Genomic DNA, 21877 nt, shown 5'->3' with positions numbered 1-21877 from the left:
CATATACCCAGAAGATGCTCCAACATATAACAAGGACACATGCCCCCACTATGTTCATAGCAGCCTTATTTATAATAGCCACAAGCTGGAAACAATCCAGGTGTCCCTCAACAGAGGAGTGGGTATTAAAAATGTGGTACATTTACACAATGGAGTAAGTACTACTCAGCTATTAAAAACAATGAATTCATTAAATTCTTATGCAAATGGATGGAACTAGAAAATATCATCCTGAGTGAGGTAACCCACTCACAAAAGAACACACATGGTATGTACTTATTGACAAGTGGATATTAGTCCAGAATCTCACAATATCCAAGATATAACTCACAGACCACATGAAGCCCAAGAAAAAGAAAGACCAAAGTGTGGGTGCTTCAGTCCTTCTTAGAAGGAGTAACAAAATACTTACAGGAGTAAATATGAGACAATGTATGAAGCAGAGACTGAAGGAGGGACTGTCCAGAGAGTGTCCCACCTTGGAGTCTATCCCAGGTGCAATCACAATATGCAAACACTGTTCTGAATGTCTGGAAGTTCATGCTGACAGGAGCCTGATAACACCCGTCTTCTGAGAGGCTCTATGAGAGCCTGACATATACAGAGGTGGATGCCCGCAGCTAACCATCAAACTGATCACAGAGTCCCTAATGGCGGAGTTGGAGAGAATACTGAAGGAGTTGAAGGGGCTTGCAGCCCATGGGGAGAGCGACTATACCAACCAACCAGATCTCCCAGCGTCTAAACAGCTAGCCTGGTAACACACATGGAAGGACCCATAGCTTCAGCTGTATATGTAGTGCAGGATGGCCTTGTCAGGCATCAGTGAGAGAGGAGGACCTTGGTCCCTTGAAAGCTAAATGCCTCATTGAGCAGGAATTCGAGGGTGGGGAGGTGGGAGTGGGTGGTTCGGTGGGACACACCCTCATAGAAATAGTAGGAAAGAGGATGGGTTAAGGGGTTTCTGGGAGAGGAAGAGGGAATACATCTGAAGTGTAGATAAATAAAGTATCCAATAAAAAAAGAAAAACAAACAAAAACAGATAATGGAACTGGCTATTGCAGTTGAGCATTTAAGACTTTTTGAAGCAATTTAATATTACCCATATTACTGGGATTCCTTATAATTGTCAAAGACAAGGTACTGTGGAGGGGGCCCAAGGAGCTTTAAAACAATATCTTCATAAAATAAAAAAGGGGGAGGTATATCCCTATATACCACAAATTTATTTAAATCATGTTCTTCTTATTCTAATTTTTTTTTAAAAAAATTGAATGCCAAGGAACTCTCTGCTGAGTGTCTGTGGCGCTCTACAACTAGGCATACTTATGCATAGATGAAAAAGAAGGATCCACTTACTGTCATATGGCATGGTCCTGATCAGGTATTTAATATGGGGAAGAGGGCATGTTTGTATTTTTTCCTGCAGGATGCTGAAGGAGTATGGTGGATCCCAGAGCAACGGGTGAGAGATGCTGATGCCTGGACAAATAATGATGCTGACCAGTGAGCTTGCTGAGTTCCCTGACAATGGTGACTGGGAAGCTGTATTGGACATATGTTCCTGACCCACATTTGCTTACCTATAACCCTGATAAGACATGCTGCCTTGCCTAAAGATTTTAGACCTTATGGAATAGAAAAGAGAAGTTATAATGACTCTTGTATTTTTCTTAAATGTGACCAGTTATTTGGGCTCAGTGATGGACTGGTCTAGAAATCAATCCAGCAATGGAAAAAACAGTCTTCATTTGGAAGTCTGGTTCTGGACATTTTCAGAGACATATTTGGAAGTTGGGGCAGGATCTGGATTTCAAACTAGTGTTAGTACATGTGCTAAGGCTCTTTTTTTGGATATTTTATTTATAATTCACATGTTATCCTCTTACCCCATTTCCCCTCTGCCCAGGAACCCCCTATACCATCCCTCCTCCTCCTGCTTCTATGAGGATGTGCCCCTACCTATCCCTCCACTCCCATCTCCCCACCCTCAAACTCCCACACACACAGCATCCAGCCTTCATGGGACCAAGGATCTCCTCTCCCACTGATGCCTGACAGGGCCATCCTCCCTTACATATACAGCTGGAGCCATGGATCCTTCCCTAAGTGCTCCCAGGCTGGTGGTTTAGACCCTGGGAGCTCTGGTTGGTTGGTATTGTTGCTCTCCTCATGGGGCCACAAACCCTTTCAGCTCCTTCAGTCTTCACTCTAATTCCTTCATTGGGAACCTCTTGATCAGTTCAATGGCCTGAGGTCAGTATTTCCATTTTTGTCAAACCTCAGGAATGGCATATATAGCTTGATCATGCTAGCCCTTTTTGTTCTGGAAATAATTTCATTTCTGCCCATTGTGTTAAAGCTTGCCTTTAACAACATTAACATGTTGGCAGCCAAAGTACATGGCTTGAACCTGTAAATGGATCCTCAGAGTTATTAAATTAACAGGCTGGTGAGCCAAGGACATGTAAGATTCTGCACAGAGCCTTACCAACCTAAGACAGAAGTGCATTGCCTTTGATAATACATATTCCATGACAGATAAGGAAGACATTCTTGTCAGAATGACCTAAGACAGGCTCAGTCTTGTTTATGAAATAAAAAGGGGGGGCTGCTTGGCAAGAGTCTGACACGGGACAAGGACAAGGAAAGGGGCTGCTTGACAGGAATATGACATTGGCCAGGGACAAGGAAGTGGGCTTCATACAGGAATCTGACATTAGGCTAGAACAAGGAAGTAATTTCAGGCAGGAATCTAAATCTTAGGCTAGAAAAAAGAAGTAATTTCAGACAGGAATCTAAATTTTAGACTAGAATAAGGAAGTAGGCTTCAGATATGAAAATGACTTTGGGCTAGAACAGGGAAGTAGGCTCAGATATTTTGGTCATCCTGATAAGCCTTTAGAAACAGTGATTGAGGGAGTGTTCATGGAATTTTTTTATTGTCTTGCTTGTTCCTTGACTATTTGCATCTACTGTATTGCTAGCTCCTCAACCTAGACCTGACCTTAATACTTGAATGTAAATAAAATGGTATAAAAGCAAAATGGAGGAAGAGGGATGGGATGGAGGTTTCTGATGAGGGGAAATGGGGAAAGGGGATGGCATCTGAAACGTAAATAAATAAAATATCCAATAAAAAAAGAAAAAAGAAAAAAATGGAGTACAGAGCTAAATAGAGAATTCTCAAAGAAGGAATCATGAATGGCTGAGAAGCACCTAAAAATGTTCAACATCCTTAGTAATCAAGGATATGCAAGTCAAAACAACTCAGATTCCACCTCATGACAATCAGAATAGCTAATGCAGGTAATGCAGGTAACAGCAAATGCTGGAGAGGATGTGGAGAAAGAAGAAAACTCCTCCATTGTTGGTGGGATTGAAAGCTGATACACCCACTCTGGAAATCATTCTGGCAATTCCTCAGAAAATTGGACATAGTAGTACCTGAGGACCCAGCTATACCACTCCTGGGCATATACCCCAAAATGCTCCAACATGTAAGAAGGATAGCCAGTGGAGAGTCCCAGACACTATGGAAATGAAAGGCTCCCAGTATCCAACAGGAATGACTTTAGCCAAAATGTGCAGAGAAGGGGGAAAAATAGAACCTGTAGAGACCAGCTCCAGCAGATAAGCACAGCCCCAGGTCCAGGATGGGGGAAACCCACCTATCTCAAAGTTCTGAACCCAGAAATGTTCCTGTCCAATGGTAGAATAGGGACAAAAATGGAGCAGAGACAAAAGGAAGGACCATCCAGGAACTACCCCAGCTGGGGAACCATCTTGTCTGCAGACAAGACTCTTGCTGTGGTCAAGAGGTGCTTGCTGACAGGTAGCTGGTGTGGCTGTTCCTTGGGAGGTCTTGGCCAGCAACTGACCAATGCAGATATGGATACTCGAAGCCAACCATCAGACTTAGGGGAGCCTGGAGGAGATGAGGGAGATTGCAACCCTATAAGGAAAAACAGTGTTTGCTGGCCGGACCACCCAGTGCTCCCAGAGACTAGACTACCAACCAAGGAGTGTAGAGTGAGGAATCTATGGCTCCAGATACATATATAACAGAGCATGCCTGACAGCAATGGGAGGGGAGGCCCTTGATCCCATGAAGGTTTGAGGTCCAGCATAGGGGGATGCTGAAGCGGTGGGGTGGAAGGCGATGGGTCTGTGGGGGAGCAACTTCATAGAGGCAAAGGGGAGGGTGGGGAGGGCAGATGTGGGATGGGAAGTTTACAGAGGAGTAATCGGGAAGTGAGCTATCATTTGAGATGTAAACAAATGGAATGATTAATACAAATAAAGAATTAAAATTAATGACCCGTGAAGACAGGAAGCTCAATTGATTACAACTAGAGTTACATTATATCACAGAGTCAGGAGTCATACTAAATGTGCTGAAAGTAAAAGATGAGGAGAAAATATTTCATACGTTTCAAATTAGTTTTCTTTTGTTTATTGAGACAGAATTTCAGTGTAGCTCATGATCGGGAAACTATATTATAACCTAGGCTGGCCACAAGCTTGTCATCCTCCTCCCTCAGCCCCATGGTGCTGGTACTGTAGGCTTGTGATTCCACGACAGCTTTATTAGTCATTCTCAAACTGAATTTCAAAATATACTGTACATTTTTATGTTTTAAAGGAGATATAGAATTACTAAGGAGTGGACATGCATAAAATTGATAAAAACAAAAGTATAAAGACTTGCAGTAATTTAGAAACCTCTTTTATAAAATAACTGTTGAGAGCTTAGATGTAGACTAGTATTTGAGTAAAATTATCTGAGCCCATTTATATAAACATGCCAGAAAGGGATAAAGAGTGTGATTAAGTGATGAGCTGGAAACTGAGATTGCAGAAGGCATTTCCCTTGTAATTATCCACTTTCCTGCTTTAATATTGTATGTGACACACATCCATGAGAAGTAAAACATCAGCTCAAGTGAGCAGAATTGTTTTTCTCATGCTTCAAATAATTTTTCCCTATTTGTACCATCAAAGTTGTGATAGGTTAGATAGGTAGATAGATAGATGATATAGAGGTCTCTCTTTCTCAGTCTCTCTCTTTCTGAGACAGGGTCTCCACATAGTCCCACTGTCCTGGAACTCACTATGTAGCCCAAGCTGGCAGACACGCTCCCTGACCAGAAAACACGCACAGTAAACAAACAACAAGCAAGCAAGTGTGAGACAGAACTAAAGGATAGTTTGTCAAAAATGCCACATCAAACAGAGACTCGGGAAAGAGGAAAAGTGAGAAAAGGAGGGTCAGGTAGAGACTGGAAAATCAGAATGATCCTGATCAAAATGAACAGCTCACCAGAGGCCCTCAGCAGGCTTGAATGGGAAGAAATAAAAGTGAGCAAACCAGAAGACAGAGGGAGGGATAGTGCAAGCTCAGGACTGGAGAGGAAAGAAGAGACAAGGACAACACATGGAGGTTGAAGGCAGACAGTGCTGCCAGACACAGGACAGGACAGGGCTCTACAGTGAAGGGAAAGGAAGGAGAGGGGTGAATTGGTTTTAGAAATAACGGCTGACGATGTCTCAAATGTCTTTGAAAACAATAATCTACACATCTCAGAAGTCCTACCAACTTTAACCATAAAAAGTGTAAGAACGAGAGGTGGTAGATGTCTTCCGAACCAGCTGCACACATGGGCTCACAACATATATGAGCCACAACATATATGGACATGTGTGTATAGTGGATATAGTAGAGCGACAACATACATGAGACATGTGTAAGCAGAAGCTAGACACAAGCAACAGAGGAAGCGGGTATGGAGTCTCACTGCTAGCCTCTAGCTGGAGAGCTGTTGACAAGTGTTAGCCACGAGGAAAGGAAGAGTTGGTTTTCTTTAAGAGTGTAGCCTCTGACTGGAGAGATGGCTCAGCAGTCAAGAGCACTGGCTGCTCTTCCAGAGGTCCTGAGTTCAATTCCCAGCAACCACGTGGTGGCTCACAACCATCTGTAATGGGATCTGAGGCCCTCTTCTGGTGTGTCTGAAGACAGCTACAGTGTACTCATATACATAAAATAAAACAATCTTTTTTTTTTTTTTTTTTTTTTTTTTGAAAAAGAGTGTGCCTCTTTAACTCAACCACAGTTCAGTGAAGGGCACACATTCCAGTACATGGGAACACAAGTTAAACTTGGTAGGTGTGAAAGAAAGAGAAACAGGGGGTCGGGTAGAGAGAGAAATGAAAATAAAAGATAAAAATAAAATGAATAAAGATTTTCATTACAATTGAAAACTAAAATCATAGAAATAAAAATACAAAATATGGGCAAAATCAAGTTAGAGGCACTAAGTTTAAATGTTTTACTATAAAGTGAAAATTGAAAGCCAATATATAAATTTTTTACTAAGTGAAAGTTCCAGGACAACCAGGCTTACATAGGGAGACCCAGTCTCAAAGAAAACAACAAAATAGTAGCTAGATGAGAACACCAGCAAACACTGACAGAGGCAGGAAAAGAGGGCAGAGGGCCTGACATGTCTGCACACCAGAATTGTAGAAGGCACAGTACACTTTTATTGAATCAACCTGTCTCCTGCTTAATGTTATATACTATATAAAGCCAAGATAACAAGAATAACATATTAAGTCCAAATGAGCTGGAGAAGTAGGGCTTCCTGGAGCTCCAAACCCTCCATTCTCAACCCACCAAGTCCGTGAGAGGGGCTGAGGCTGAGGTCTCTGTGGTGAGAAAGAATGAACAGCTGTGGTTTCCCAGAGGAGGCTAGAACACTCCAAGCTGGGCGATGGCACTCTGCCAGGAACATGGAGCATTACAAAAAAGTGTCAGTAGCAGATAAGTCTCTGATACAGTGACAGCACAAGATGTTAGCACAGCTGAACACATGAGCAGAGGATCTGCCTGTGCCAACAAAATAGCAACACACCTATTGCCCATAAAATGGCAGACATGTAGCTCCTGCTGCTTGGCCAATCAGAGCTCAGTCTTGTAGTGAACCGCGTGAAGACAGCCATTGAGAATCATCCCAACTTGGAAACTACATCCCATCTGGAGCAGGAACCAATTCCCCATACTGACAACACCCATACAACAACAGTTTTGAGCTTACCATTAGTCATTTCCCAGTGTTGTCTCATTGAAACTCCTTGCTCTTCTCCAACAGTGTGCAGGGCTACTCATAGTGCCTTCTGCCAAGGCATTGCATGACTATCCAAATAACAACCTTTGTTAAAGAGTTTTTTCATTCTTTTACCTAAAGGATTTGTATCCTGGGCTTTGTATCTGGTAGAGATAACAGATGCTTGTCTTACAAAAAACAAGAGTTTCAGATAATTGGCAAATTGTGAAGGATTCTTAGATATTAGTTCCCTCTGTGATGTTCCACACTGTTGTGGCCCACACTCAGCCTCAATGCTTTTGGGGCTAAGTGCTCTGGTCAAGAGAGAGTGTTGGGCTCTTGGGGCAAGAGACACGAAGAATGGAGACAAGACAGGGTGTGATTCAGTCTCTTCTATTTTCTCAAGTCTCCCTCAAGTCTCTCCTTCTCAAGTCTCTCTTATGTCTCTCTTTTATTGAGTCTCTCTTATTGAAGGGAATTCTGAGGTATTTATATACACAAGCAGGAGAACACAGGTGAAAACACTTTACCACGTGCACCATACAGCTGAGGTCACTAAACAGCAAAACAAGCTATGTGGGATAAACAATATATTTATCAGAGTGTGCTTCAGCTGTTATAGGCTTTTGACAACCAAGTCTTTCATCAGGGTATATGGTTCCAGATGGCTGCAAAGTTGATCTAGCTGCTTTCTGCTTAAGTCAGCTCCCAACAGGTCCCCCTTTTTAAATTTTTTTCAAAAGGGAAGGCTGGGAAAACTTACGGAAACCGTGCCTGTCCTAGGTTGGAGCAAAGGACCCCAGCCTCACTTAAGATGGTGAGGCCTCCCTTATTTTAGGGGCAAGGGTCTCGATATGCTCTCTTACCCGTCATTGGCTAACTGGCTTAGCACGCAAGTTAGGGGTTAATCCTCATCAGTCTTGATGACAGAGGTTGCAGAGTCCCCTACTTCCAGCCTGTAATAGCGGACCTGTATGGGTTTCATTTGTTATCTGTTGCTGTACCAAAGCCATCAGTTTGAACAGCATGAACCCAAGAGACAAGAGACTTAATATCTAAACCGTTGATATAAAAGCAACACTCTTTAAGGCAACACACAACTTCCCCTGTTGGAGAAGTGAAAGGTCTAAGCCTTGTACCCACAAATTTATACCAATGAAATCCTTGAATTTTGCATCAGCTTAGTAACAATTATACAGATAAAGACAGCCTAATATTAACCACCTCAGTCCCCAAGTCCAGGGAATTGGGGCGCCGACTCCTCATTAACTTCTTCAAGCTGAACATGGGCGTTGACTTTTAGAAGAGGGATGAGGGGAAGGGTAAATTGATAAGCATCTGAAGTCTGTCTTAACTGCATCCAGCTGGAAGTCCAGGGCATCAGTGAACATGCAGGTGATAAGATTCATTCTCCAGAGCTGTGTATTCTGCAATATACAAATCTCAAAACAAGGTTTAGTATCAAGATAATTATTTTGATTCTCTGGAATCTAGTGTTCTGGAGGCCTACCTCTGTCATGTCTGATCCATATAATTCTGGAAGACATAACTACTACCTTAACGACCTCATCAGAAAACTCATAGAAAACCCCTTTTTTCCAAATTAGCCTTTCCTTAAGCCAGTAACCAGAAAAACCTTTACATTGAGTTTTTATCCAGAAAAATATTATACAACTCAGAATCACACCCATTTTGAAAGTTAAATCAATTAACATTATCATTCTGCTTAGCTCTCTGTCTAGAGCAGCCTTCTATTTATTCCTCTCGTCTTTAAAGCCTTTTTCATCTGTTTTTTACTCATTTCTTGCCCCATTTTTGTTACTATACAATCACCTTTGTTTCACTTCCGAATTCAGCCAGCTCCGTCAGTCGACTAGTTCTCCAGCGCAGGAGTGAGGATGACCGCTTCCAATTCCCGTGGTGTCCTTCACTGTATCCCGCTTACTGGAGCTCTAACATTGAGACTGTCAGTTGACTGGTTCTCCAGCGCAGGGTGTCTTCCACTGTATCTCGCTTACTGGAGTTCAAACGTTGAGGCTCTGTCAGTCCACTGGTTCTCCAGCTCAGGGTGTCTTCCACTGTATCCCGCTTACTGGAGTCCCCGTTCAGGCGCCACTAATGTTGTGGCCCACACTCGGCCTCAATGCTTTTGGGGCTAAGTGCTCTGGTCAAGAGAGAGTGTTGGGCTCTTGGGGCAAGAGACACGAAGAATGGAGACAAGACAGGGTGTGATTCAGTCTCTTCTATTTTCTCAAGTCTCCCTCAAGTCTCTCCTTCTCAAGTCTCTCTTATGTCTCTCTTTTATTGAGTCTCTCTTATTGAAGGGAATTCTGAGGTATTTATATACACAAGCAGGAGAACACAGGTGAAAACACTTTACCACGTGCACCATACAGCTGAGGTCACTAAACAGCAAAACAAGCTATGTGGGATAAACAATATATTTATCAGAGTGTGCTTCAGCTGTTATAGGCTTTTGACAACCAAGTCTTTCATCAGGGTATATGGTTCCAGATGGCTGCAAAGTTGATCTAGCTGCTTTCTGCTTAAGTCAGCTCCCAACACCACACTTTCAACATTACTGCTTAGATAGAAACTTCATGGTAAGCACTTTCCTTAAAGCCCCTTTCATGTCCCTGTTCCTCAGGCTGTAGATGAAAGGGTTCAGCATTGGGGTCACTACTGTGTACATCATGGCAGGTGCCATGTCACTTCCAGCTGAGTGAGAGGATGAGGGGTTGAAATACAGGGATATGATGGTGCCATAGAAGAGGCAGACCACAGCCAGGTGTGAGCCACAGGTGGAGAAGGCTTTCCATCTTCCTCCTGTGGATGAAGCTCTTAGGACAGCACAAGCAATAAGGATATAGGACACAAGGATGCAAACAAATGGGGTTAACATTATCAGCCCTGCCACAGTAAGAATCATCAGGTCATTGAGATGTGTGTCTGAGCAGGAGAGTTTCAGAAGTGGAGTCACATCACAGAAGAACTGGTTGATCACATTGTCTCCACAAAAGGAAAGTCCAGCCATGAGCAGTGTGTGCAACAGAGCATTCAGGATGGCTACCACCCATGACCAAACAACTAGAAGGACACAGAAATGATGGGTCATCTTTGTTGTGTAGTGTAGAGGGTGGCATATGGCCACAAAGCGGTCATAGGCCATCACAGCCAGCAAGAAATTGTCCATGTCCACAAACACACAGAGAAAATACAGCTGTGTGAGACACCCAGAGAAGGAAATGGCTTGATTTCCGAGCATGTGAATGGCCAGTACCTTGGGGACAGTGGTGGAGGAGAAGCAGACATCTGAGAATGACAGGTTGCTGAGGAAGAAGTACATGGGGGTGTGCAGACGGGAGTCTGTGCTGATGGCCAGGATGATGAGCAGGTTTCCCAGGACAGTGGCCAGGTACATGATGAGGAAGAGCAGGAAGAGGAGCTGCTGCTGCTGGGGCTGCCTGGAGAGTCCCAGGAGCAGGAACTCGGAGATGCTCGACTGGTTGGTGCCTCCCATAGATTTTAGGCAAGCTATAAAGAAGAGAAACAGAAAATATAAACCTAAGGGTCTGAATCCAACAAATCATACTATAGACACTTCAGTGTTTTAAAACATTGCAACCGTACTGGGAAGATGTTTCAACAATTATAAAGCCTAGCTAATCTTCCAGAGGACCCAGGTTCAATTCCCAGCCCCATAGTGTGGCTATCAATAGTGTATAACCTTTTTCCAGGTGTTCTATTTTCCTCTTCTGTATTCTGTGGGCATTGCATTATTTGACATACATAAATTCAGATAAAATACCAAAGACATAAATTAAAATGAATTAGAAAAAAATGCTTTAAAAAAGAAATCCTGCATTTGATAGGCTGAGTGAGGATCTACCCATTGTGTTCATATGCTCAGCTTCCCCCCCCCCCCACTCAGTCCTACATGGCTCTGAACATACCAGATCCACCCTTGTATTTTATTAAATACAACATAAAATATGCATGCATGGGCTGTAGAATATTTCAGTGGGTAAATGTGTTTACTGAACTAAACCTGACAACCTGAGTTCGACATCAAAATACTCATAAAGTTATTAAAGATCACTTGACTCTCTCTCTCTCTCTCTCTCTCTCTCTCTCTCTCTGTGTGTGTGTGTGTGTGTGTGTGTGTGTGTGTGTAGAAAACCAATTACAGTTATCCCTTGTCCTTCACATGTAAACTGTGGCATGTATACCCCACAAACACACACAATGATACATACATTGTCTAAATGTATGGACAGATGGCCCTTCCCTGAAATCATGTACATTTCTGTTTAACTGTATCTGTTTTTCCTCTTGTCCTTAGCAACTCATAGGAAAAAGAAAAAAAGAAAAATAGCAGCGGCCAGTGAGATGGTTCAACATGTAAAAAGTCTTAACCCAAGTCTGATGAGCTGAGTCCAAGCCCCTGGGATCCATATGGTAGAAGGAGAAAAATATTTCCTCTAAAAGTTGTCCTCTGAGATCCACATATTACACACACACACACACACACACACACTCACACACAGTCAAGTAATCTTTTATTTTTAATGAAAAATAGATAGGTAGTGTTGTGTTCAACTATAACTGAGCCTCATGGACTCACAATCGCTGCTACTGGTCCTTCAACACGGACAAGTGATCATAATCTTTTAGAAAAGAATTTGGCATCTGTGCTGCTATAACAGTACCTGACAGCTCAGTGCTGCAACTGCCCCATGTCCACTAGCTTGGAGCTGCTGGGCAATTGTGTCTTTATTCTAAGGATCAGAAAAGGTCAGAATCCTAGGCATGTTCTGAGCAAGTGAAGAGTGGGTGATCTTCATCCTGGGCCTCTGTGCAGCAAGGAGGTTTGGGGACTTGGACGAATATTTACTTCAGTATCCATCCTTCCCTCCCACTGGGCCAGACTCCCTGAGCATCTCATTAAAGACAGGCAGACAGTAATTGTCCTGCCTAGCTTCTGGTCTCTGTGGACCAATAAAAAAGAAAGCTGTAAAACATCTTACTCCTGGGTCAGAACATGAGTATAAGCAATCTGGGTGGAGACAAGTTCCATAGGAAATTCCCTCTGAGTGTCATCATCTCGGTGAGATAAGCCTGTAGGTTTGCATTAGCCCAGAGTCTTTTCTTACAGTACAGAAACTGGAGGTACTAGGAGTTTGTTTAATGATGTCACACTTTTGTCTCCTGTCTCGTTGTTTACTGTAACAGAACTTATGGTATATTTCCAAATGAAAGGTGGGAGGCAAGACTGGAATAGATGGAATTAGAACTGAGGCTGATCCCTAAAGAATTTTGTGTAAAACGCACCAAAGAAGAGGAAGATGGAAAAGTATCTGGCCAGAGATAACTGAAAACGATATGCACCAGGAGCCGTCTTCCTCTGGGCTGTCATCCAGCTCACAATGGATCACCTACATCTGCAAATCATGTTAAGAGTGTGGCTCCATCAGCCCTATGTTCTACCATTCCTACCAGAGAAAGATTCATGATTGGACTTGGAAACCTCCTGAATTCTGTGTTTAAAGGCATGAGACACCACACAGAACCTAGTTTTTGTTTTTCTGAGACATCACACTGTAGTCAAGGCTGGCCTGAAAACTCATTATATGTCAAGAAAAACCCAGACTTCTGATTGTCTACCATAGTGTCTTTGATGCTGTGATTGCAGATGTGATCAAGTACACTCAATTTTGTGCCAGATTTTGTTATCTTATGTTTTGGAAGCCTGGTGTTGAACACAACAAAGACATTAGTGGTTTGATATGAATCTCTATGAAAGCTTTTGATATTCTAAGTAGACATTTTTAAACTTAGGAATTTATCATACAAAATTTTATATTATTCTAAAATATTTTTGAGACCTCTTGTTGTCTAAACAGGACATACATTAATAAACTGTGAGCTCAGTAGGACTAAGAAATTTTATGTTTTTTTCCTTCATTGTTGTATACCACCTGGCCATCTTACCCAAGATGGTGGTGAAGTTATATTGCATGTACTTTTTTATTTTTATTTTTTGTTGTTATCTCTTTTGCATGTACTTTTTTTAACCTAGCAGAAGACGCCTGCCAGTCACATGGCTGCTGTCATCTTAATGAAGTCATCAGCCAAGATGGAGGCAAGTCATATGGTTGCTATTTTAAAACATCTATTTTCCATATCCTGTCCCAGAGCTGTGGCGAAAGATTACTGCTTTATCAGAGGCCATGCTGGTACTAGGAACTCCATGTACTTGAAACACTTGAGGCCACACCAGAATCCCAGAATTCCAGAGGCAATGTAAGAACTCAAAAATTCAGAGGACACACAGGTCACCAAAACTGTAGTGGAGATGCACTACTGAACCAGAAGACCCACCTTTACTAGAACCATGAGCCATTCAGGCCAGACAACTGGAGAGAAAAGAGAAAGTCAGGGGACAACCTCCAAAAACCATTCATTCTACAAATATGAACTCAGAAATCAGCACCTAAAACTATAATAATCCCAAACCAAGATGAATAGAAGCCAGCATAAGAACACCATCAACAAAAACCTGGGCAATATGGCACCACCAGAACCCTGCTATCTGACTGCAGCAGGTCCTGGATAGTTCAACAAAACTGAAGAACAAGGAAATGACCTTAAATTCAATCTTATGAAGATGATAGAGGCCATTAAAGAGGAAATGAACAAATCCCTTAAAGAAATCCAGGAAAATACAAGCAAACAATGAAGGAAATTAGTAAAACTGTTCAAGAGTTGAGTATGAAAATAGAAGAAACAAAGAAAACACAAACCATGGGAATCTTGGAGATGGAAAACCTAGGAAAGATAATAGGAACTACAGACACAAGCATCACCAACAAAATATGAGAAATGTAAGAGAGAATCTGAGGCTTAGAAGATACACTAGAAAAATTGATACATCAGTTAATGAAAATGTTAAATCTAAAATGGTTCTGACAGAAAACATCCAGTAAATCTGGGACACTGTGAAAAGACCAAACCTAAGAATAATAGGAATAAAAGAAAAGGAACTCCCACTGTACCATCACTTAATAATCAAAACACTAAACACGGAGAACAGAGAAAAAAATATTAAAAGCTACAAGGAAAAAGGCCAAGTAACAGATAAAGGCAGCTGTAACAGAATTACATCTGACTTCTCAACAGAGATTCTCATAGTTTGGAAGGGCTTGGACATATTACTTTGCAGACCACAAATGCCAGCCCAGAATACTATACCCAGCAAAACTTTCAATTACCATACATTGAAAAACAAGATATTCCATGACAAAGTCAAATTTTTAAGTGTATATCGAGAAATACAATCCAACAGAAGGTACTAGAAGAAAAACACCAGCTCAAGGGGGTTTGCTACATTGAAGAAAACACAGGAAATAAATAATATAATATCAGGAAAATTAAATGAAGGGAAACACACACACACACACACACACACACACACTACAACCAACATCACCACCACCAACCATAAGATAATAGAAATTAACAATCATTAGTCATTACCCCCTCCCCCCAATATCAATGGCCTAAATTCCCCCAATAAAGAGAGACAGACTAACATAATGGATGTGACATCAGGAACACACCACAGCATCAAAGATAGACATTACCTCATATTAATGATTGGAAAAATATTTTTGAAGCAAATGGACCTAAGAAGCAAGTTGGTGTATCACATCTTACATATACCAAAACCAAATTCCAATGTCTAGCAAAATACACTTTGAAACAAAAGTAATCAAAAGAGATGAAAAAAGACATAATCAACAAAGAAAACATCCACCGAGATGACATCTCAATTTTGAACATCTATGACCCAAGCTCAAGGACACCTACATTTGTCAAAGAAACACTATAGTTTAAACCACATGTTGAACAACACACATTAATAGTGGGAGACTTCAACAGCCTGCTCTTGCCAATGGACAGTTTATCCAGACAGAAACTAACCAGAGAAATAATGGAACTGACAGACAAAATGGCACAAGTGGACCTAACAGATATCTACAGAACACTTCACCTAAACACAAAAGAACAGACCTTCTTCCCAGACCTCATGGAACCTTTTCCAAAATTGCTGGCATACTTGGTCACAAAGCAAGTCTCAACAAATACAAGAATTGTATTAATTGAAATAACCTCTTGACACACCAGAGATCACCACAGACTACAACTGGATTTCAACAACAACAGAAACAACAGAAAGCCTACAAACTCATGGAAACTGAACAATTCTCTATGGAAGACCAGCAGGTCGAGGCAGAAATAAAAAAGTTTTTGGAATTCAACGTAAATGAATGAACAACATACCAAAATTTATGGGACACAATGAAAGCAGTGCTAAGAGGGAAGTGCATAGCACGAAGTGTCTACATAAAAATCTTGGTAGAGATTTCATATTAGGAATGTAACAGCACACCTGAAAGTTCTAGAACTAAAAGAAGTAACCACACCTAACAGAAATAGACAACAAGAAATAAATTCAGGACTGAAATCAATAAATAGAAACAAAGAACAATACAAAGAATCAATGAAACAAAGAGTTGGTTCTTTAAGAAAATCAACAAGATAGGCAAACCTTTATCCAAACTAACTAAAAGTCAAAAATAATATCCAGCATATGTGCCCCAAAGCTAACCCTGTGCCACAAATATTCCCACCCCAATCCCCACCACCAGAGAGACCAGATCTCCAAAGAGTGCTGACACACCTAAGATCACAGAGAAAGCTTGTCTTGCAGGAGTGCTGACACACCTAAAACCTCAGGCTCATAGGCTCACAGTCAGAGACAGCAAAACCAGCGAACACCAGAGATAACCAGATGGTGAGAGGCAAGCACAGGAACACAAGCAACAGAAACCAGAAAAGCAAGATTGAGATCTAAGTTCTCATCTCATGATGATGATAGAGAACTTTAAGAAGGATATAAATAATTCCCTTAAAGAAATAAAAGAGAACACAGGTAAACAGGTAGAAAGCCTTAAAGAGGAAACAAATACGTCCCTTAAAGAAACACAGGAAAAAAAACCCAAATAGGTGAAGAAATTGAACAAACCCATTCAGGATCCAAAAATGGAAATAGAAACAATAAAGAAATCACAAAGGAAAACAACCCTGGAAATAAAAAAAACCTAGAAAAGATATCAGGAGTCATAGATGCAAGCATCACCAACAGAATATAGGAGATAGAAGAGAGAATCTCAGGTGCAGAAGATATCATAGAAAACATTGACACACAGTCAAAGAAAATGCAAAATGCAAAAAGCTCCTAACCCAAAACATCCAGAATACCCAGGACACAATGAAAAGACCAAACCTAAGGATAATAGGCATAGAAGTCAGCAAAGATTCCCAACTCAAAAGGCCAGTAAACATCTTCAAACAGAATTACAGAAGAAAACTTCCATAACCTAAAGAAAGAGATGATCATAAACATAAAAGAAGCCTACAGAACCCCAAATAGATTGGACCAGAAAAGAAATTCCTCCCGTCACATAATAATCAAAACACCAAATGCACAAAACAAAGAAAGAATATTAAAAGCAGCATCCTGGGCAGATGTCATACAGACGCTAAGAGAACACAAATGCCAACCCAGGCTACTATACCCAGCAAAACTCTCAATCAACATAGATGAAAAAACAAAATATTCCAGGACAAAACCAAATTCAAACAATACCTACCTACCAACCCAGTCCTACAGAGGGTTCTAGAAGGAAAACTCCAAAACAAGGAGGGTGCCTACACTAAAGAAAAAACAAGAAATTAATCTTCTTTCAACAAACCCAAAAGAAGATAGGCCCACAAATGAAATTCTACTTTTAACAATAAAAGAATAGGAAGCAATAATCACTGGTCCTTAATATCTCTTAACATCAATGGACTTAATTCCCCAATAAAAAGACATAGGCTAATAGCCTGCATATGTAAACAGGACCTAGTTTTTCTGCATACATCAAAGAAAAAATTTACTAAGGTGAACTTTCAGTTCTAAACATCTCTGTCACAAATGCTAGGACATCCACATTTATAAAGGAAACTTTGTTAAATTAAAAGCACACATTGAACCTCACACAATAGTAGTGGGAGACTGCAACACCTCACTCTCAGCAGTGAACAGATCGATCATGGAAAAAGAAACGAAACAGAAACGCAGTGAAACTAACAGAAGTTATGAACCAAATGGATTTAACAGATATCCATAAAACATTTCATCCTAAAACAAAAGAATATACCTTCTTCTCAGGATCTTATGGTACCTTCTCCAAAATTGACCATATAATCAGACACAAAATAAGCCTCTACTGATACAAGAAGATTGAAATAATCTAATGCATCCTATCAGATCACCATGGACTATGGCCCACATAGAAAACCCACATACACATGGAAGCTGAACAACTCTCTATTCAATGATAACTTGGTCATGGAAGAAATAAATGAAGACTTTTTAGAATTTAATGAAAATGAAGGCACAACATATCCAAACTTATGGGACACAGCGAAAGCAGTGCTAAGAGGAAAATTCATAGTTCTGGGTGCCTCCAAAAAGAAACTAGAAAGTGCTTCACCAGCTGCAGTCTCACTAGCAGTTCACCAGCTGCTTAACAGCACACCTGAAAGCCCTAGAACAAAAAGAAGCAAATACACCCAAGAGAAGTAGACCAGGAAATAATCAAACTCAGGGCTGAAATCAACCAAGTAGAAACAAAGAGAACCATACAAAGAATCAACAAAACCAGGAGCTGGTTCTTTGAGAAAATCAACAAGATAGATAAACCCTTAGCCAGACTAACCAGATGGCACAGAGACAGTATCCAAATTGATAAAATCAGAAATGAAAAGGGAGACACAACAACAGAAACCAAAGAAAGTTTTAAAAATTATAGGATAGTACTACAAAAGCCTATATTCAATGAAACTGTAAAATCTGGACGAAATGGACAGTTTTCTATAGAGATACCAGGTATGAAAGTTAAATTAGGACCAGATAAACCATCTAAACAATCCCATAACCCCTAATGAAATATAAGCAGTCATTAAAAGTCTCCCAAACAAAAAAAGCCCAGGACAAGATGGTTTTAGTACAGAATTCTATCAGACCTTCAGAGAAGACTTACTACCAATATTCTGAGCAAACCACCATCCCTGACCCCTCACCATCCCTGACCGCAAGCTCTATCAGTAGTAATTAAACTGCATGGTATTGGTACAGAGACAGGCAGGTAGATCAATGCAATAGAACTGAAGACCCAGAAATGAACCTACACACCTACAGCCACTTGATCTTTGACAAAGAAACTAAAACCATCTAGTGGAAAAGAGACAGCATGTTCAACAAATGGTGCTGGCTTAAGAGGCAGACAGCATGTAGAAGAATGCAAATTGATCCATTCTTATCTCCTTGTACAAAACTCAAGTCCAAGTGGATCAAAGACCCCCACTTAAAACTAGATACACTGAATCTATTAGAAGAGAAATTGGGAAGCATCCTCAAACAGGTGGGCACAGGAGAAAACTTCCTGAACAGAACACCAATGGCCCAGGCTCTAAGTTCCACTATAGAAACATAGGACTTCATAAAATTGCAAAGCTTCTGTAAGGCAAAGGACACTGTCAATAGGACAAAATGGGTTGTTTGGGGATTCCCAGGGGACCACTTTAATCAACAATCAATGGATAAAACTCAGTTTGGGTACTGAAAGCTTTGTTTAGTGACAAGAGATGGCCAGTTGGAACTCTGACTCCCTCATTAACTGAAAATCTCATTAGGATCGATCTCATATGTTTTAGGAAGTTTCCACTACACTAGTTTTTATACTATGTCTCAAATGCTCCTCAGTTCCAGCTGTCTCTCTCTGCATTGGTTCACTCAGTCCCATCTGCCCTCTCCCTCCCCACCTGATTCTCCCATTCTTATTCCCCTAACCCCAATCCATCCACGAAATCTATTATATCTCTCCTTCCCAATGACATCCATGCATTCCCTCTCCCTAGTTCTTCCTCTGTAGTTATACTCTCTAGGTCTATGGATTGTAGCTTGATTATTATTTACTTAACAGCTACTATCCACATATAAGCAAATTCATACAATATTCATCTTTCTGAGTCTGGTTTACCTCATTAACCATGATTTTTTTCATGATTTAGTTCCATGCTTTGCCTGCAAATTTTATGATGTCATTTTAACAGCTAAGCAGTACTCCATTGTATAAAAGTACCACATTTCATTTAACCATTTTTTCTCTTGAGGGACATGTAGGGTGTTTTCAATTTCTGACTTGAACAGAACAGCAACAAACATTGTTGAGCAAGTGGTAGGATATAGCATCCTTTTGGGTATGTGCCCAAGAGTGGTATAGCTGGGTCTTGAGGTGAGAAACCACCATATTAACTTCCAAAATTTATGTACTGGTTTCCATTCCCATTAACAGTGGAGGAATGTTCTCCTTGCTCTATATCCTTGACAACATAGGATGTCACTTGTGCTATTGATTTTAGTAATTCAGACAGGTGTGAGATGGAATCTCAAAGTTGTTTTTATTTGCATTTCCCCTATGATTAAAAACTTGAACATGTCTTCAAGTGTTTCTCAGCCATTTGAGTTTCTCTTATTGACAATTCTCTGATTAGATGTGTACACTGTTCTTAATTGGATTGTTTGGCTTTTTGATGTCTACTTTCTTGAGTTCTTTATATATTTCGCATACTAGACATCTTTCAAGTGTGGAGTTGGTAGAAATATTTTCCCATTCCATAAGCTACCACTTTGTAGGACCGATGTTCTTTTGCCTTACAGAAGCTTTGCAGCATCACGAGGTCCCATTTATTAATTGTAGGTCTTCACGCCTATGCTAAAAGTGTTCTATTGAGAAAGTCTCCTCTTGTGTCAGTGAGTTCAAGGATATTCCCTACTTTCTCTTCTACCAGGATCAGTGTATCTGGCTTTATTGAAGTGGAAACTTAAGGGTTCTTTGGAAAGTCAGATGTGTCAGATTGTGTTTCCTGGGGCAAACATGTGAAGGAATGTTTGCCTGAAGCAGACACAGGTGAAAGGATGTTTCTCTAAGGCAGAGTGTCTTAGTTAGGATTTTACTGCTGTGAACACAAACCATGACCAAGGCAACTCTTATAAGAGCAACATTTAGTTAGGTTGGCTTAAAGGTTCAGAAAGTCAGTCCAGTGTCATCAAGGCAGGAGCATTGTCAGCATCTAGGCGGGCATAGTGTAGGCAGAGCTGAGAGTTCTACATCTTCATCTGAAGGCTGCTAGTGCAAGACTCGCTTCCAGGCAGCTAGGATGGTGGTCTTAAAACTGACAGTGACACACCTACTACAACAAGGTCACATCTCCTAATAGTGCCACTCCCTGCGCCAAGCATGTACAAATCACCATACAGACTCATGAAGGAACATTTCACTGAAGCAGACACAGGTGAAAGAATGTTCTGCTATAGAAAGCACATGAAAGGACATGTGATGAAGAATTCTTTGCTAACGACCCGCATGCACTGGACCATCTTACATTGTGTAGTTGAACTCCTTATGTTGGGATTCCGTAGAGAGAAACACACCAAAAAACTTCTGGTGGTGTGCTCACCGATTCTTGCCACTTCGAAGGCTCAAGCTGATTTGGTAAAGTGATATCAGCTAGTACAGACTGAGTACTAGAGTTTTTCAAAGACAGACTTGTGTACTGAGTCAAGACATGTGGTGAAGCAAAACCAGTGGAGGACTTGTCATGTTTGGAGAGAGTATAAAAAGGACTCAAGCGACTGTGAGAGGGGTTTGCTGTTAGAGCTAGCTCTGTGGTGCTGCTTGGTCTTGCATATTTGCTGATCTTTCCTTCATTGAGAGAGTCACAGCTGGTCCAAATCCCTCCTGCTGGCGTGGACTGATTCAGCCGAGGCCTGATGTGTCTGCCCTGTCATGCCACTGCTGCTGCTGTCTCCACGCTACTGGACTGGACTGCTGGTATAGCCATAAAGTATATTTCCATGGATCAAGCTGCTGTTGCTAACCTGTGAAGGAAACTGCTAATTTCCTGACAACACAGATAGGATTTGCTCCAAAGAACTATTTCTAAACAGGTCCACTTTCCCTGAATCCTAATAACCTTTCTTTTCCACTACCTCTGGTGGGCGGTGGGCTAGAAGGGAGGTTAAAGCATTTAAGAACCATCATTAAAAGTAGACTTTGAAAAGTTAAAGTTACACATTATGTTGAGATCTTTGATCCACTTGGACTTGAATTTTGTACAGGGTTATAGACATGGATCTATTTGCATTCTTCTGCATGTAGACATCCAGTTATTCTAGTATCATTTGTTGGAGGTGATTTCTTTTTTCCATTGTATAATTTTGGTGTCTTTGTAAAAAAAAAGGGGGGGGGTCCATAGGCATGTAGATTTGTATGTTTGTCTTCAATTCAATTCCATTTATCTGCCTGTCTGTTTTTGTGCCAAGGTCATGCAGTTTTTATTGCTACAGTTTTGAAGTACTACTTAAAATTGAGAATGATGTGACCTCTAGAAGTTCTTTTATTATTCAGAATTCTTTTAGCTATTCTCTCTCTCTCTCTCTCTCTCTCTCTCTCTCTCTCTCTCTGTGTGTGTGTGTGTATGCCTGTGTGTCTGTCTGTTTGTATGTGTCTGTCTGTCTGTCTGTCTGTCTGTGTGTCTGTATGCATATGTGTGTGTGTGTGTGTGTGTGTGTGTGTGTGTTCATCTGTGTCTGTGT

The 21877-nt window shown here is 41.0% G+C and overlaps 1 protein-coding gene across 1 annotated transcript; it reads right to left on the bottom strand.

Moving 5' to 3' along the window:
- Nucleotides 1–6412: 6412 nt before the first annotated feature.
- On the bottom strand, nt 6413–11957 carry LOC117711164 (olfactory receptor 1f45-like). Its single transcript, XM_076937291.1, has 2 exons — nt 11817–11957; nt 6413–10641 (listed from the first exon to the last, which is right to left on the bottom strand). The coding sequence occupies exon 2, from the start codon at nt 10625–10627 to the stop codon at nt 9686–9688; it is 942 nt and encodes a 313-aa protein (XP_076793406.1). The 5' UTR covers nt 10628–10641; nt 11817–11957; the 3' UTR covers nt 6413–9685.
- Nucleotides 11958–21877: the final 9920 nt, after the last annotated feature.

Source organism: Arvicanthis niloticus, chromosome 6, assembly GCF_011762505.2.
Source record: "Arvicanthis niloticus isolate mArvNil1 chromosome 6, mArvNil1.pat.X, whole genome shotgun sequence".
Classification (NCBI taxonomy): Eukaryota; Metazoa; Chordata; class Mammalia; order Rodentia; family Muridae; genus Arvicanthis; species Arvicanthis niloticus.
Note: the sequence above shows the minus strand (reverse complement) of the source record. Positions and strands in the feature narration are given on the sequence as shown.

Bases quoted from the DNA above. Each gene is read 5' to 3' on its own strand.
- LOC117711164 (XM_076937291.1), bottom strand. From the start codon at position 10,627: ATGGGAGGCACCAACCAGTCGAGCATCTCCGAGTTCCTGCTCCTGGGA.